The sequence below is a fragment of the Sipha flava genome, unplaced genomic scaffold (genome assembly GCF_003268045.1).
Source record: "Sipha flava isolate LNK unplaced genomic scaffold, YSA_version1 99_pilon_pilon, whole genome shotgun sequence".
Classification (NCBI taxonomy): Eukaryota; Metazoa; Arthropoda; class Insecta; order Hemiptera; family Aphididae; genus Sipha; species Sipha flava.
The window spans coordinates 782,385-801,895 of NW_020273635.1; the positions used below are offsets into that span (position 1 = coordinate 782,385).

The 19,511-nt window shown below is 29.0% G+C and overlaps 1 protein-coding gene across 1 annotated transcript in view; it reads left to right on the forward strand.

Annotated features, from left to right (window-relative positions):
- LOC112693759 (roundabout homolog 2) overlaps positions 1 to 19,511 on the forward strand; it is a 157,598-nt gene that overhangs the window by 55,121 nt on the left and 82,966 nt on the right. The window contains exon 2 of the mRNA XM_025568949.1: positions 15,027 to 15,365. Coding sequence (XP_025424734.1) covers positions 15,027 to 15,365 — 339 coding nt within the window. The remainder of the gene's footprint in view (positions 1 to 15,026; positions 15,366 to 19,511) is intronic.

Consider the following 19,511-nt stretch of genomic DNA (forward strand, 5'->3'; position numbering starts at 1 on the left):
GTGCAGACGCGATTCTACAGCCTGCTAATTTATGATATCTCTTTGGCTACCAAAAATATATATACGTATATATGCGTGTGTGTAGTACGCTATAATACAGTTACACGCTACACATACGTTTACCCGAAGAATACGATGACGACATCGAACCTAGGAATAACCTACGGTAGAAAACGATATATATACACGTGCACGTGCACGTGCGTGTGAGTACGTGCGTGCGTGCGTGTTTGTGTATGTGTAAATCGTAAATAAACGAATTGAATCGTTGTTTGTTTTCGAAATCGTATTTTTTTCTCGTATTATCTCTTGTAATACCTCTATCGGGTTTTAAATTAAAGTATTTATTTTTCCTATTATAAAAAGGAAAAAAAAGATACGCGCTGGAAAAGATTTTCAATTAGTATTGAACCATCTATACGTGGAGAATAATGGAAAGCCCGTGTTCTGTAAAGTGTTGTGTGTGGTGGTTCCTGTTGAATTATTCAATATGTGATTCCTGCTATATTATCGTCTCGATGCCGGGCGAGAACTGATGGTGTAGATAGAGTACACATACCCCGCTGTGCCGAGAATCGTATGCCAGTTGTCAAACATGGTACTCGGAAATTTACGTTTCCATTGTAAAACAGTTATAATTTTTACCCGTGAGGGGAGCTCGAAAATTGTTCTATTTATTGGGCATTGTGACGGACCTCCGGATGCGCGCCTATATTCATTAGCCACCTCCGTGCATAACGTCATCGTCGTAACTACTTGCGGAAGACGCAAGCTGATCGATTGGGACGACGACGCACCTGATGCTTATCACTGCCAGACTATATTATAATAATTGAACGACACGGACACACAACATAATAAAAATTGATTGAGTTGTCTGTATACATTTGCAATGATTTCGCTGTTATTTATACCTATTTGAGAGGGGGATAGGAGACTACAATATCGAGTTTAAATATTCCGTTAACATACAATATTTTATATTTTTATAAGTATTACAGTATAAATTGTAGAACGTTATGTGTTGTATGTATATAGTACATTGAACACACCCGCGCTATTTATCAACTCATAAACACGATAAATCAATTAACGAGTACTTGTCAACCTACTACAAAAACAATATGATAGAAGAAAGAAAAAAAGCATACTGTATTGACCGGAAATCTTAATACGTTTTAGATCCATCATCTCGGTGCCCATGTAGATATAAAGCGGGAATACGGGCTAAAAAGCTAATTCTTCATTTCCTACGTGTTCTCGGCCAACCATCTATCCTTGTCATTCCGAAGTGATTTTCTCTCTTTCATTTCTTATCGTACGCTTTACAATACATTATATTTATGTTTCTTTATTTAATTATAAAGGATTTTCATTCCACACATTCACTTAAGAAATGTTCGTATACATTTTTTCATCGGTTTCCTTGTAAACCGATTTATGAACTATGGGCGTAAATTAATTTAAATTTAATATATTTTTTTTTCGAATAATTTTCGGTATCGCCCTGTAACAGAATTACGATACTCGCACCACGGGTAAATATATAGTACTCACACTGCATCTTGGCGTACAAAAATAATATAGTTGGCAGTCTGGCTGTTCGGTTAAAGATGTGAACCCTAAATACAATAACATCCCATACGGCATCCTACGATAATAACCGATGTCTCTAGGACGCATGACAACTGGTTGGTATGCACTGCATATTGCACACGCTATGTACACATATTTCGTAACTTAATGTACATATATTACGTTACAAATAATCGCATTATACACGTATTTTACGAGAAGTGACCAGATAAAAGTAGATGGGGTGTGCAGATCGTCTTTGTAGAACATTTCTCGTATTGCATCCAAAAGAGTCCAAAATAGTCGTGTAAAGGAACAGTAATGATAAATGAGATTTAAAGTATTTTATAGCACCTTTTTAAATTATAATAACTTCGCATCGGATCCATAGTTTAAAGTGCGCATGAATATTATTGTATACTAATATAACTCAACAGTATTGTCGATTAGAAATTATAGGAAACTTACTTTTTTTATTCTTACTCAGTTGGATCTAGAATTACTTAAATAATTGTATTTTAATGTATTTTTAAATGGGTATTTATTTATTTATTTTTGATTTAAATTAAATTGACTGCAATAATTTAGATGGAATGTTACAATTAGTTCAGGTTGATATTTCAGTAAGGAATGAGCCATTTTAATGATTCTCGTAACATTGAATGTGGAAAAGTCGTTATATTTTGGAAGAATTCTTAAGAATATAATTTTCCAAGAGACTTGTCTGTGAATGATACTAAAATAATCTCTTCAGCATTTTTCTGTATTTTTTATCCCTTAGCGTTGTGCACCAAGAAACCTGTAAAAAATACGGATTTACAGGTACTCTATACTGGTGTGGATTCGCCATGAAAATATTATTATAAAATAGAATTAGAATAACTGAAACAAACAACTGTATATTCGGGAATAAAAGATTAAATAACTTACACAATTTGTGTATACGAATATAACACATCAAATAATAAATAATATTATTACTGACCCACACCTACACTGTTTTCTAATCTAGGTGGGCGAAATACGACATGAGTTTTATATTTTATTTTTCCGGTGGTTAACCTTTGTCAAAATCAGAGAAAATCCATTAGGAACAATAATCATATGTATTACCGATCGAGAGCAAAACCGATTTTAATATCCGTTTTGGAAATGTTTGATGTCCACCCAGTTAAATCCAATTATTGAGTATTTTTCTCGTGGTAAACGATTTTTTTTTGACGCCCACAGACAAAAAAAAAAAAAAAGTAAAAAAAAAATGCAATGAATTCCAAACATTTTTTTGATTGTTTTCGACTTACTTATTGCGCAATCAGCTTCAGGATGAGTCTTACTAATAAATCATTGTTATATTTTTCATAGAGCAATAGGGAATTTAGAAAAGGAGTATTATAAAACATTATGATTTTTTAACTACCTACTACCATCATTATTCAAGTACACTAGTATTAGCCATTGGAATTGAAATAACTTAAAACAACTATTTAAACATTCTATTGATTTATTTACTGTAAATATTCCCGTTGACAATAAAATGCAGAAGGTCTGAGTTAAAAAGTAAAATTTATTCGAAGGTGGAAATCGTACCATATATTATTAACTGGTTGTTAAAACAATTTTTTCACATTCGACCCATAACGCGAAGCCCACGCTTGAGATGAGTCGTAAAAAACGAAAACTCAGATTTCTTAATTCCGATACGGCTACTCGACCACGGTCATTTATTATTTGGGTTTACGACACCTGTCGACTTAGCTGTCAGTATCCACTTTGAATGTATTTCAATGACTTTTAGAAAATTACTCTGATAAATATTATTATCTTTTACGTTGTGTTGGAGTGCATTTAAAAAAAAAAAAACCAACATTAGTCCATTGTATATCATTTGTATTTAATACAATATTATTTAAACGAAACGGTTCCGCGAGGAGCGATTTGTGGTGATTTTTTGTACATAAACGATCGTTTCAAAACTATAAAGAACTTGTAAAGTGTAGTTTTGAGTTTTACGAAAATTGTATCGTGTAAACATTGGATAAGTCTATTTGTTCACGATTCGATTATGTCATGAGGGAAAAGTTAGTAATTGTACTTAGTGGCGTTTTATTGACAAAAAAAAATAAAAAAAATTAAAAAAAATGATTTCTTGAAATTTTAAATAAAATTTTAATAAACTATATAAAATCAACGTCCAAATATCAGAGTATATGCATATTTAATGATGTACGCAATCGTGTCCATTGATTTTGTCTATTTTTGACATTATTATTGTTTATAAATTGTTATATGATGATTTCTGCATAAATACTTTTAATCATACTTTATGTTATACCATTGATTATAGTTAGTATTTATAATCAATGGCTATATATGCTGTGTCCGATATGTATCAAGGTAGTATAGTAATTAAAGAATTTTATAGCTGAATTGCGTTTTTTTTTATTTTTTCTCATATGCAAAGTCGATCGACACCTACTCCATACAATATATGTTTCATTTTATACAGCCATGTTTATTTCTAAACACATAAGCATGAACTACCATATGTGCACACACGCAAATATATAATATATATTATGTAGTTTTTTTTATCATCGTCTGAAATCAAAACTTTTTTTATTTATTTTTTTTTTTTGCGCACCCACTGCATCCAATATATTTTCAATAACAGTAGCAGAGGTTACTCAACCAACAATGAACGCTTTTTACAATAATCGATGGGTTCTAAATTACACATTATTATTCCAGTCACGGCAGTGTCATTCACACCTGATATCGAAACTTGTTATCAACGATTTTAAAGCCTTTGGTAAATACCGAAGTGCAATACTGATAGCTGAACTCAATATTTTTCTTAACTTATGGCAAACTATATGAAACTTTTAAAACTATACTAATATATGCTAAATCAATGTATTTTACTTGAAAGAAAAAGATTTTTTTTTTGTGTCATTTTACAAATCAAACATTTCAAATTTTATTCGGAGTTAAACTTTTTGTTTCACTGTATTATGGAATAGTATCTATTTATGTTAAAAAACTTTTCTCTTGAATATTTGAAAGTAGTTTGACATTCATCAAATTCATATAATTTTACTATAGAAAATTTAAGATCGAATACAATACCAGTATGTAAATATAATTAATAATAATAAATATCGTTAAAGGTAAACAATATCAACGTTTGATTATATTATTATATAGCCAAATGTTAAGCTATATTACATGAATAATGTTTCATTTTATTATTGTTAATATAGTAGTATGTATGTCGTAGCGACTTCGCGAAAAAATGACCATTTCACGAAATGGAAAAAGATTTTTTACACATCGTGAAATTCGAAAATATTTAATGTAAAGGTCACTCCAATTTAACATCGTATTATTATTTTTCCCAGAGTGGTCGTTCACTTTGTGTACTAAAATACAGTATTTATTACACACGTCCAAGTTTGATTGGTTTCATTATTAGTAATTTTAAATATTTATTAAGTGCAATAATATACTTATAATGCACTACTAATATTAATAATGAATCTAATCAAACTTGACGTGTGCGATAAATGATGTATTTTAGTAACAAGTGAACGACCCCTTAGTGAAAAAAATTACACGATGTTCAATTGGAGTGAGCATTTCATGAACAAGTGACAATTTTGTGAATTTCACTAAGTGTGAAAAATCTGTTTCCACTTCGTGAAAAGATCGATTTCACGAAATGGCTACGACATTTATAACCTAGATGATATTATTATAATATATTATAATATTTATAAAACTATAAAAATTATAATTATAATGTAATATCTCAATAAATTTATAAGTTTTTTTAATGTGTGGAACAAAATAATTATGTGTGTAAATAAATTGTTACATTTGTTTTTTATGTACGTTACACTTATCATTAGTAAGCTTAACTTTAATACTTTTAAAATAGGTATAGTTTAACAAAATGTACATACATTTTATAAGAATGCATGAATGTAAAATTTGTACATTGAATAGTAATGAAAATTGTATTATATTATAATTTATAATCAATCATCACAATGTAATAATTTTTTTATCCGAAAATCCTCGAAACGTGGAATATTTTATTTAAGAATAGGTCACCGGGGATACTTGAAAACGGATTATTATTAAGCCGTACACGTTTCATGACTGATATTATGTATTTTTCTATCATTTTTTTTATATATATATATATATATATTTCAGGGTGGTCTGTCAAGTATATGCAAAGCGTGAAATAGCTCCTAAAGACGCTAAAAAAAAAAAAAAAAAAACGTGCCTACCGTGCTGTACAACGATTGTCGTGTGCTAGTGGGCGACATTGATAGATTGCCATTTGCGCTTCCCTTTTAAAAAATTCCTTTTTTTTTCTCTCTATAGCCGGTGAATTCATGTTTCCCTTCTTTTTAAAATGGATAAGACTTCCATCCGGTAAACTTTACAAAAGTGTTTGTGCACGTGATTCAAAGTAAACGCGTGTAACAAAATGAGTTGGTGGTCCAATACATGTCTGATAGTATTTTATCGGAAAGCGTGTGAGGCGTCAAAATATGTATCAATGGGGTTATCGATAAATTGTTCAAGTAGTATAGACTATTAAACATGAGTTTCCATTTGTATATATTTGAAAAAATGGGGAGGGGGCTAGGATATGTATATACCCATAAAATACGTAGTATCGAATCTACGTTAATCATCAATTATCAAAACCATACGGTTGATTCATTCTTACTCGAAAATCTCCGCTGTATATGATAATATAATATATTTTGTTCGTTTGCTTATAACCTTCATAGTTGTTATCTAGCCGTAGTTGTTTAGTCAACTCGATATTTTGATATTATACTATCCTATATCGTTAAGACTTTTACAGTCGGCTTGGTAAGACCAAAAGGAAAAACGAACATTATCATCATCTACTCGCGACAAAAGGGTGTTCGTGTTGATGGCGAAATGGTTTTGTTGGGTTTCAAAAGCCACTCGGGGGTTTTCGTATACAAATTTCGTTGACAAATCGACGTGATAGCATATTGCCTAACAAATCGAGTTTCCCAACTTGTGTTGCGGCACATTAATTCACAGTACTTAAACGACCCGACCGCTGTCCCCATTAGATTAGGGGAAATAAAGTCTCTTTCCCTTATTTCCCGCGCTCTTCGTACTACCTGACCCGAAGTCCACCGTCGCCACCGCCACTACCATACACCGCCATATACCACCACTGTCCACTATTTATCCAGTCTCGGTGTGTTCATTAATTGCCTGCGGATTCGCAAGCGAAGGGATTAACGCATAAAAACTCTCTTCCCCGACCAAGTGTTGCTGCTTTTGTCCTGCAGGAAACGATATATGGTCTACGGATATATACATATATAATATTATTACTATAGTAAAATTACTATACACTAGCTGCAGCAGTTCCGTCTGAATTCTACGTTCTCGAAACAATGCAGGAGCAGAAGTAGTTAATTTGCACGTGCAATTGGGTTCATTTGCCAATTGTTTTGGATATGAATTAATATCTTCCGATTATTATCGTCGTTATTTAGTTAAGGTGGAGGTGGTACCGGCACGAGTTGAATCCCATATAAATAAATCGACGTAGGAATTTAATTTCAAGCGAATGTGATAAAAATATTATATGTTTTTGACGCACGCTCCTTTGTAAATGTTTGTTATGGTAATTACGATTGTATCTCTCCGTACATAATATAATAATCATTGGGTGATATCTTGTTCACTACAAATGTGCAGAATATTAATTCTAACTTATTTCAATTCCAATAGAGATTAAATATATATATATATATATATATATATATATATACATTCATAGAAAACGCATTTATTTCGTCGAAGCCTTTGTGACGCACAACGTTGGATGATATTTGTTCATTGCATGTTAACATGCATTAATACAGTGTAATTTGTATTGATTTAGTCTTTTGATTACGTATGTTCATAATCCATTAAATTGCATTACTTTACTATTATAGACGGTACATATATAAGTGTGTGCATTATATTAACATTTTGTAACCGAATTTTAAATGTATTTTCAATGTATAAAGTATAAAATTAAGATTTTTAATTATACATTTGTACCTACATCACATTCTCGGCCGATTTATGTTATTGCAGTTAGTTAGCTAATCTCTTTAGGAAAATTATTTTAATTTTAATCTTATCGATATAGAAGTAGTATAGGGAGTATAATTATTATTTAAACAATATTTCAGTTATAATAATAACTGAATAATAATATTTACCCGTATACATTTCTCGAAAAAGTCGAATATATTCGGAATGGTTTGCCTATTGGTTCAAAGATAAAATATCTGTAACACAGTAGTTGTTATTGTTATTGTATACTTTTAAAGTAAAGACTCCCATCGATTGTATTAAATGTCGAAATTGATTGCGTCCTGCGTGCAATTTAATGACAACCAACCAAAATTCACGTTTTTAAACACTATTTTTTTCATTCTATTACACGCGCAGTACTTTTCATGAACAAGAAATACTTGTTTTATTTTTACATACACATTCAAATACTGTTGAATTTTTCGTTAATGCAGACAAATGTATATACATTTTATATTTAAAATTTATATATATACATTTCTCTTTACATTTTTTTTATTATTGTTTTTTTGTTCTTTTTTACCTTGAATAAATTATCGATAAACATGGTTTGCAACACATTTTTTATTTTTTACTCATTCTTTTAGATTCTGTACTGTTAGCAAAAATTACTATATGGATACGGATGATTATTTACACGGCGGGATGTGTGCATTGTGGCGTTTTATTTTATTACACCTGGTGCATAATGCTAGTGAGGTTATACAACAAATGTTTTTTTTTCGCGCGATAAAATCGTATATGTACACGTATTTCTGTTTTACTAACAACCCATCTAATGAATGGTTATTGTCTCATTAACGATTGGAGATTGTCCGTACAATATCGGTGGTGGCGGTTTTATTATTATTATTGTTATTGACGGTTGAATTGTTGTCGTCAATATATTATTATGTACGTACTACATGTCAATCCTACGTAAACATTTATTGTATTATATATATTTTTAACGCCAATCACACCGGATGTTACAAAACGATTCGATTATAAACTCATCGTCGTTGTATGCGATGTGTGTACAAACATGCTTACAAATAATATATTATTACTATTATTTTCAAACCCTTTTCGCACCCTTAAATTTTGTATTTTGTGAAAACGCATACCGATCTATTTGATTTGTTTGTTGAGATTTAATTTGTATTTGAAAACGACACTCTTTTGATAGTTATACTATTGGTGGAGAATGATAAAATGTTTTTGATTTTCCATTCTTCAACAGTCGTTTTATTCAAGATATATCTTATGATGAAAGTGCGTTTTCAATGTTATTTGTCTGCTTACTAACATCTTGAAACTTTAATATTACTTTAAACTATTCTGTTTAAAAGTTTAAAAACAAAATCTTCTTATTTATTTTAATCAAATATACTTTTAAAAGTACACATACTACATTTTTAAACTTATAATTGTTTTATCTTTATTTAGATTAGGAAACAATCCATTCGTTATCTCCGTACTAATATAATACAACATAATTCTGGTAATTTATTTATAATTTTTAGTATTACGTTTAGATATCATATAACTTTTAAATAAACGAATAGTTAAGTATTAAATAAATTTAAAACAAAACTCTATTATACGTATTACTAACATTTCTCATTTAAATATTTTTAAAATATTATTCAATATGAAATTTGGGTGTAATTGATAAAAAAAAACCTGTTATTCAACTTTTTAAAATCATACATGTACCTATATAAATATACATTTATATTTTTTTATGTAGGTAAATTATATATACTACTATCATCTTGATATCAGACACCATCACTTAAATATGTATACGTATTATCGTTTAATAATGTTTAGTGGTCCTCCTTATAACTATAAAATATGATTTAATCTATAAGTATTTTTTAAATGGATGTCATTAAAATTTATCCATAATAAATATGAGAAATTTTGAAAAACATTTTTTGTCAATATATTTATTTTTTTTTGTATACCATGCAATCAAGTTTTTTCCAGGTAATATTAATATGATAATATGTGACGGTACAATTTCAAATATTTAATCAAATATTATTATTCAGATAATTTTAAGTATAAAGTATGTTATGTAAGATAAATCTAAGAATAGTTAATTGTTGTGATAAAAATACCGTATTAAATGTCTACCGAGTCTGAAATTTGAAATTCTGTTATGATAGGTAAAATAAATGAAAAAAGGAAGTATACAAAATATACAAACATTATATATATTATATAAGAATTTATTAATTATTATACTAACAATGAACAAAGTTTATATTATCGCTAAAAGGCTCTTATAAGTTATTTTGGGGGTGAACTTTAATTTTATGAGTATCACTACAAGAATAAAGTTTTAGGTAATAAGATAATACAAAAAAGAAAGTGAAAGTTACAATACTCAACCAATTTTGTACAAATCGTAAACTATAGTTTATGAGTTATGTATGAAATGTGTGATCAATTGTAATATTTACAGCTTGTCAAACATTTTGAAATCAAAGTACCTACGAGATATTCAAAATACTTTATCGCTGCATTTTTTCTCTAGTTTCATTAATTTAATGTATTATTTGATTATTTAATTTTGTATTATTATTATTATTATTATTATTAAAGTAACGATATTTTTTTAAATTTCTTACAAATTACAATAATAGTAAAACAGTATAGAATTATTGAACATTTTTCGCTTGAAAAGAATTGAAAGAGTTATAAAAAAAATCATAAGAAAAAAAAATAATAATAATGTATAATACAAAGGGAAAAACCATAGAGTATAATATTACTAGGATTTTCATAAATTGGCTAAATTCAAAACTCTACTATACCTATTTATATGGACTACACATGCTGGTATACTCGATATAATGCGATAAAAAAATAAATTATTTATTCCTTTTTGTTTTTAATTATATTACAACAATTGAGTGTGTATTTTCTATTTAAGATAATTAAGTGATTTCTAAAATAGGTTCATACATTATTTTCTTTATTTATATATATACACATATATACATATTTACGTAAAAAAAAAAAAATTAGAATTTTTAATAAAATCAAATTACACAAGCGTTTAATGAAACTTCCAATACGAATATAAATGTACGTATATTTAACGGGCACACATATTTTTTTATAAAGATTATATTTTACAACTATGCGTGATTAATACACATACAAATTAAAATCAATTCAATTCTGTGAAAATATGTTTACCTACGTAGCAAGCATTTTTATTTACACGAATAAAATTATTCTCATATATAAAAGTGTTTGGCTATCCCTTATTTATACGTACGTTAACTGCACTTTCGCCTAGTTTTTCGTGCGTGATGATTTTGTATAAATATATTCGGCTTGGGTGCGTGTCATCGGTACTATAATTAACGATTGAAAGCGTTGCCATGATAATTGGTGTAGACATTTTCTTTTTCTACGTACATGTGTTATTAAGTATTATGCAATACGTGCGAGTACATATGGTCTTTGTTTTGCACACGGGTATACGGTTTTAAATCTCCCATGCATCCGGTTACTAAATGTACACAGGGTAGTAGGTATATGCGTACATGAAACGACCCCTTGTGGGGTTTACTCGAAACGGCGATAAACTATGTGTATGTACACATATAGGAGCGAAAATAAGGGTGAGACGACGATATACTATATATAACACGAAATACGATCGGTAACAAATTGACCAATCCGCGTTCAAGATAAATTATATTGGTGAAAAGAGCGCGCATAAAAACAAAACGTTTGGATAGCATTTTATGTATGTTTCGTGCATATGGCCTACGTAGTGCAGTACAAATAAAACCATCATAGATAGAGAATTGAGAATTTTGCTTCAGGCCAAAATCCAGGGTCATTTATGTTCAAGAACAATTAATGTTGTGTATACAAAAACGTTGATTTTATTTTACATTTGCGCTTGTTAAAAAATAATAATAATAATGATACATAATAAATAAATAAAATTGATGTTTACGACTTGGCGTGTACAATTCTTTTGAAATTTCAATCCTTTTTGTTGCATGTTTAATTATTTGAATAGCTTGAACTATACAGTGAAGCGTACCGTATGTCATCGTAGCTGCAAAGCTTTAACAACTCTATACAATATATTACTTCAGATCCCGAACATTAGATTGCCGATTTAGTCGTGTAACATACAACAGTCTTTATTATTAAAATTATATTATAAATCGAAATAATTTACATATGAGAATGATAAAAATCGTTAATTAAATAATAGTGGTTTCGGCGTTATAACTCGTTTCATTAGTGTAATTGAATCATGGTGAAGACCGAAGAAGACGCGAAGAGATGCGGTGGTGGAGGGCATTGATTAAATTATATACAACATTGAACTACTACTGCAGCTGTCATTGCAGTGCCCCACTGAACGGTTGTTTTTTGCCGTATTATTTAAAGGAAATTCACAATAAATGCATGTGGTCATATTAAAACCTTAAATATTATTGTATAAGTACGTGGAACCCGACGTGGAATTGAAATTTAACAGGAGACAGTGTAACAGATTTTTTTTTTTATAGCATTTCGAAATTATTGGTAGTAAAACAAATAGTTTCGAGTTGCTTCAAACAGACCGTGTTAATTCGACTTTGAGTTCCCTTCGTGCGGAGTTTTGCATAATATTCACCAAGAAGAAAAAAATTAAATTTATACACTCACTATAGTTAACCGCCATAAACTTTATTCCACTAGATATGTGGGCAATACTATACGTGCTACCGATTGCCGGAGAACAGACAGCGGTTACGAATAGTTTTGATGTGATAAAAATTAATGTATACCACGGCGGCGCCGAAATCGGTAAAATATTGTTGATGGCCGAATACGAAGTATATAGGTACATGCATGTAAGCAGTTTTAGGAAATTGAAAAGTTATATAAATATTTTATTGTTTTTGAAATGCACTACAATATTATGATCATAAAGAATGTGAGTTGCCTGTGCCATTTTTGTTATTTAACAATTATATTGCTTCTAGTACCAACATTTCTTATAAATTATCTAACAGCGCCTCGAAATTCACAAAAATATTTATTTCTAAAGTTTCTTCTTATGCATGACTTACTTATCATTACTGGAAATTTAGTCAAATCCTACTACACAATTTATACACTTGTGATAATTGCAGCCAGTATATTTAAAACAATTAAAATATAATTTTATTTTAATAATCTAATTAAATTGATTAGTTATTATCTTTTCACTGTATAAATGTAAGTTGTAACATAATTTTATTATTTTTATTAAGATGTAAAATATTGACTTATATTTTAATATTAATAATCATAATAAATAATTAAACTTAGGTAAAATCTATTTTTTCTATTTTTAGGTACCTATCTTCTATTTTTTTATTTTTATTTTAAAATGTTTAAATACTTAAATTTAAATAAATTTAATTTTATAAATTAGTAAAAATCATGTATATATACCAGTTAATATTAACTAGACTTTTTGTTTAAAAATTAATATTTCATCATTTTTGGTTATTATTTATATTCGTTTGTAAGTTTGATTGTCAATAATCTTATATATTAACACTATATGTGATCTTTTATGATACATAATTTTTCGTAAGACACTATTAGACATCTTTGAAATAAGAAATAGATTTTATTGTTTAATTTAATGATACTTGTAAATGGTACAACGACGATCTAGAATAATGTTATAGATACGAGCTAAGAGGATTACGAACTAGTGTGTGTAAGAATAGTACTTAGTATTCCTTTGAGATTTCACTAGGAAATGACGTCTGCTCTTGGGTTAATGACGTTAATTCCGTTAACCAAATTCGCTTTTAACAGATTTGAACGATATATTTAACGTGAATGATGGTACAAGATGATGGTAAAAGTTCGCCTAAACTTTTGGCCGTTTTATTTATAGTGGAAGTAGTGGATCAGTCATATGCATTGAATACTCGTTTGAACGTTTCGGAAGATATTTCGAAATACAAGAAATGTTTAACGAGAGTGGATACATTGGGTGAACAGATTTCTCCCTCAGTAGGATCGGAAAATGTAAAATAATTCACTGACACATTGAGTACAAAATATGTATCCGTATTGTAATAAGTTACAGTGGATATTATAATATTCAATATTTTGCTTTTAATATAGGTTTTACTTATTCTCTCGTCGGAAGAAGAAATACAGTCGCAACAGCTGTTGTTTTCATTTCCAAACTTTTCGGTTGTATAAACATCTCAAATAAATACATACATTTATATACCATATATATACGGCAGAACGATGGCTGCGCAGCGACCAATATTCTTACCGATGATTCTTCGCAATATCAAAGCGTATATTATTTTAATATTATGAATCTATAAAAATGGAAAATATACATAAATAGGTTTTGTATGAATTGAGCGTTTTACAAGTATACATAATACAATTCCTATGGCCTATGTAATATAGGTATTTATGTATATACATCGGCTGTACTTATACGTGCATGCGACTTAACTGTTATCAGAGCAGGTTGTGAAACTTGTAGTTAACATGCTCGCCACGGTTTTAAATAGTTACTATTAATGACGGTGTAATTTCCCTCTCGAGTACAGACCTTATTCTAACAGCTCGGATGTCATTATTGTCCGCTAGATGTTCCCAAGTGGCTTCGCGCAGATATTATACACATTTTATCGTTATCGCGGATTTATTAAATACTATAACTGTACATATATTAAAACCTAAAATAATGGGTTATTTGTTTCCAAGATTGTTTACACTATGAAACGTCGTCCATAGGTATGTGAGGCGTGCGTATGTACAGTAATAAATAATACACAAGCAATAATTTGCGTGGATTAAGCCCCATTGAGACGGTTTGTGCTAATCTTCGACTATTTATAAAGTAACTCTAGAGACTTGACATTATTGTATCGATCACTTTGGTATTGAAATTACTTAAAGATTATTGTATTTTTGGCTACCATATACCTACCTTGTATAATTTTAAATGTCACTTTTTATAATAGAATAAATATGATCAAGAAATATACAAATTAAATCTCAAAATATAATATAATTACATGTAGGCCTTTTAAAGTATTATAATGCTTACATTTCTGTCATGTTAAAAATATAACTTTTAGCATGACAGATACAGATAACAACTTAAAATTTAATTGATTTCGCATTGACGAACGATTTACGAAATTTTCAAAAATATTCTTAATATTATTAGCTTTTTAATATTTCAAGGATTCTAATCACTGTGCACTACGAAATATATTATATTTTAATTATAATTCGTTTTGTTTTAGGACAATATAGAAAACCGAGAATTACTGAACATCCGACAGATATAACAGTACCGAAAAATGAGCCTATCACTTTAGGATGTAAAGCTGAAGGTCGACCAGAGCCGACGATTGAATGGTATAAAGATGGTGAATTGTTAAAAATTCCACCCAATGGTGCAGCAGCTGCTGGAGGTGGTGATAATGGAGCTAGATCTCAGAAAGTTATCCTTTCTGACGGATCACTGTTTTTCCTGAGAGTGGCGCATAATAAGAAAGAACAGGACAGTGGAGTCTATTGGTGTGTGGCTAAAAATCTAGCTGGCACAGAAGTCAGTCGAAACGCAACTCTCCAAGTAGCAGGTAATTTTATTCGTAATTTATTAAAATCAAAAGATAAAATTTCGAGAAAACCATTAGAAAATATTGTTTACAACTAAGAAAAAATATTTTCTATCAAATTACATACGGTTGATTGGTATTGTAAGCAAAATACACTACTCACGTTATAATAGGTGTTGAAAAATGGGAACACGCCCAATATATTAATAACCTACTCATTCATATAATTGGTAGTTTCGTTATTGTAGTAATGTTTTCGTTCGTTATGTAATTTATAATTACAAAAATGAATATAAGCGTATACTCTTAAAATACACAGAGGGCACTAATCATCTATGTATGTAGTATAATCACAATATAACGTACAAATAATTTTAAAAAAATTGCTTTTAACTGATAATTTATTTGAAATTTACAAACGTAGGTAGGGTAGTTATGGTTATTGTAGTTACTTATTATTGGTTTATAAATTTCCAACAAAGATAATGTAAGAAAAATATTACAAATTAATTTATCGTCATAATACCGACGATAAACTTTATTTATATAACAATTTTTTTTTTTTATTTGCCTTTGTTGTTCGCACATTATAGCAAAAAAAAAAATATAACAATTAAACTAGGTATACACTTGATAATAACTGGAATTTTCCACTATTCTCTAAAATGTTAGTATTAACAAAAATGTAATATAAAAATAAAATGCAAATTAGACATAAAACTATTGATTTGACATTGGATTATAACTTAAAATTGAATCAGATCTAAATAATTGTGATTAAAATGTAAGTTTTTTATTCGTAATTCACAACCGGAGAGTGTATAAAATTGAAAGCGATTTATAGCGTAAATATGGCAAGGTTGTGTCGATGCTGGTCTTAATATTTGGGATGTTTTTTTTTTTATGACTTCGTGTTTTTTATTTACACGCGCTTCCGGATTTTTATGAACGAAGTCTCCCTTCGTGGACACAACTCCTTACCATTTTTTTTATGACACAAACTTTTTGCCTCCTTTCCCTTTTGCTTCATAGAATTCACTTTTACTGCCTAAAAGACAGTCTGTAGCACATAAAGGCGACCCTCGTTGAATTTACCAATATCTGAATCCTGAACTTTTAGTGACTATAGATTTTACGTGATAAACATTACATTATATACTTACCTGAAGAAAAAAATCATATTCTAGAAAAATATTAGTAGGTACCCAATTATAAAGCAAAACTTTTGTTTCATACTTTTTAAAAAATTCTTAAAATGATACCTTGTTATTTACAAATGTACACATTTTTCGTTTTTAATTTAAAAATATGCTAATGTTTTATTGTAATTTGGTAATACCCAGAGAACTTGAAAATATTTGAACGGCACAACGATAAATAGTATTTTATTATTTTTTGAACTTGATACAGTCATAAGCGCAATATGGGGTGCTAGGGGGGGGGTTTAGGCCCTCCAACATTCAAATTAGCCCTCCCAATCAACATCTTGATTTAAACGAAAAATAAAAATGTTTCTACATAGAATAATAGTTTATTATTTATACCATTTATTACAAGCGGTATTAACTATTCCGGTCAGTTCAGCAACAAATAAACGTTCATTCTCTGTGATTCGAAGAATAAAGACATAGCTAAGTAATTCCATGCTTCAAAATAGATTTTCAAATCTATCATTAATGCATGTAGAAAGAGAAATGTTTAATAAAATATCTACAGAATTTATTTTAGATTAATTCACCAAAGACCGTAGGTTTTCTTTAAAAAAAAAAAAAAAAAAAAAATGCAATAATTATATTTTAAATGTATGTAATAAATGCATAAGTTTTACAAAGATAGTATTTAAAATAGTTTTTATTTGTTTAAAAGCTTTGTTGTGACAATTTATGTATAGGGCGGACGGTATTAATCGATCATGTATTTTAAATAGTTTAGCCTTCTAAATAAAAATCTCATATTGTGCCTATGGATACAGTCTTAAAATATGTCTTCGTGTTGATTGTTCGATACATCATTATAGCGATACTTACCTATGTTACTGTAACATTATTTATTATTATTTATTATTTTTTTTTTTATAAGCACGCATATTCGATTTGTATTTTCATAAATTTATATATGATAAAAAATACATTATATTCTATATAAATACAATTATTGTACGTTGCATTTTATAAACATATAATATTTACATTGTATTTTATTGAAATCCTATTAAATTTTTTTTTGCTTTATTTGAAACAGATTCTGAATCATTATCAAATTTTATTTTTGTTTTTCCGTTGTGCTGTAAAATACAGGTACACAATAACACAGAACTGCAGTCTCATCCAGTATGCGTTGTGTTCTGCAGGATTAAAACCACAGCAGTAACACATTCAAAGCTAAAAAGATTGTTCAAATATTGCCGGTATAAAACTCACAACTACGCGTGCAAAACAAACTGAACTTTCTGCGCGTAAATTTCTATCGAGGTAACGGTGTAGATATACGTGCAACCGTACGGTATATAGCGCTCGTCGCAGCGTTGATTGGCATGCACCACGTATCCTGAATTACGTGAGATACCGTCCCTGAATGGCAGCGCGACTACGTAGGGGATGGTGAAGCTGTCGAACATGACGCACATTATCCGCTACGAACGTTAAAATCTCCGATTCGTTGTTAATTTGATTAATCGACCAACCTATCAAAATCAATTATGAACGATGTGTACATGCTACGCTTATCGTGTAATCTGAATATTACACACACACACACACATTCATATAAATGTCCGAACATGAATGATTTAAGCTTCAAGTTTTTCTCGTACATAGGAAAATTGTTTTTCGTTTCCCTTAGTCCCGGTTTGTTCATTGATTTCCCAAAGATATAGTCCCACGCTCCCCTGAAAATATCTAATTAATATTCTCCGTCGTTGTTTCGTGCCTGTTGGTAATCTGAGTTTCGTTCGATATTCCGCAATCGTGTTTTACTACAGGATAAGAGGGGGAAAGTAAAATATAAAAATAAAAACAAATATGATAAAAAATTAAAAAATAAAACAAATATAACTACGTTTTTACTCTTACTGCTGTGTATAACCGTTCAACCAACAAGCCGCCTGCTTGTCCAGGTGACAGTGATTATGTGTGTGAGAGAGATAGTTTGAGTGGTGGACGATATATCAACGTAAAAAGATGGTTTCAATTATTTTTAATTTACCCACACCTCTTTTTATACTCTGTGGTTATTTTTCAGAAATTTTATTTTATTTTGGAAATCCGTTTGATACATACATTTGACATACATTATGGCCTTAGTGGTGAATTGCAAAGTATTATATGAAGTCACTTATACGATTAGCTTTTTTGAAAAATAATGCTCTGGAACATAATTTTGATATTATAATACTTTTTTATATTTATATCATGATTAATTATGTATATTACTATGTAGATAATATAATTAAACATAGTTTTCTAAAATTTATAATTTAGTTATTATTTAAAAAAAACAGTAATTAAAATGTAAATTAAAATGAAATTTTGTATACGCAACTATGATATAGATAGAAATCTCATAATTATATAGCTATATTTTGAATATTTATAACACTACTTTTTTCTATTCATTATATTTACTGTTGTGAAAAAAATATTTTTGTTTTATATTTTATTTTCAAATAACTTCTTTCAGCTATGAAAAATACAAGCGTTTTGTTTTAAATTTCTGATATTTTCATTAAACTAAATAGCTGCAATGTGTTCGAGTATAGAATATCTAAAACAGGAATTTCTATATTATTTTGCGATTTTTCCACGTATTAAACGTATTAAATACATTCCTTTAGTGCTAGAAAACGTTTTAATAACTTAAAGATAGTTCAAAGAACATTGAAATTGAATTAAATTGTATACGATACATTCAAGTGTAATACAAATATGTATGAAGAATTTATAAAATATTTTATAAACATATAGAAAACAAAATAATGAACTATATTGTAATTTATATAAAATTACAATTCCTTAAGGTTTTATAGTAACAAAATTAATTACATATTAGTTTTACTATTTTAATTAAATTTGAAACTTGTAGCTCCCTTTTAATTAAATCCAATTTATCAAATGCTAAGGAAGTATTATACGTGCATATCACACCAATAAATATAGTATTAAACATCAA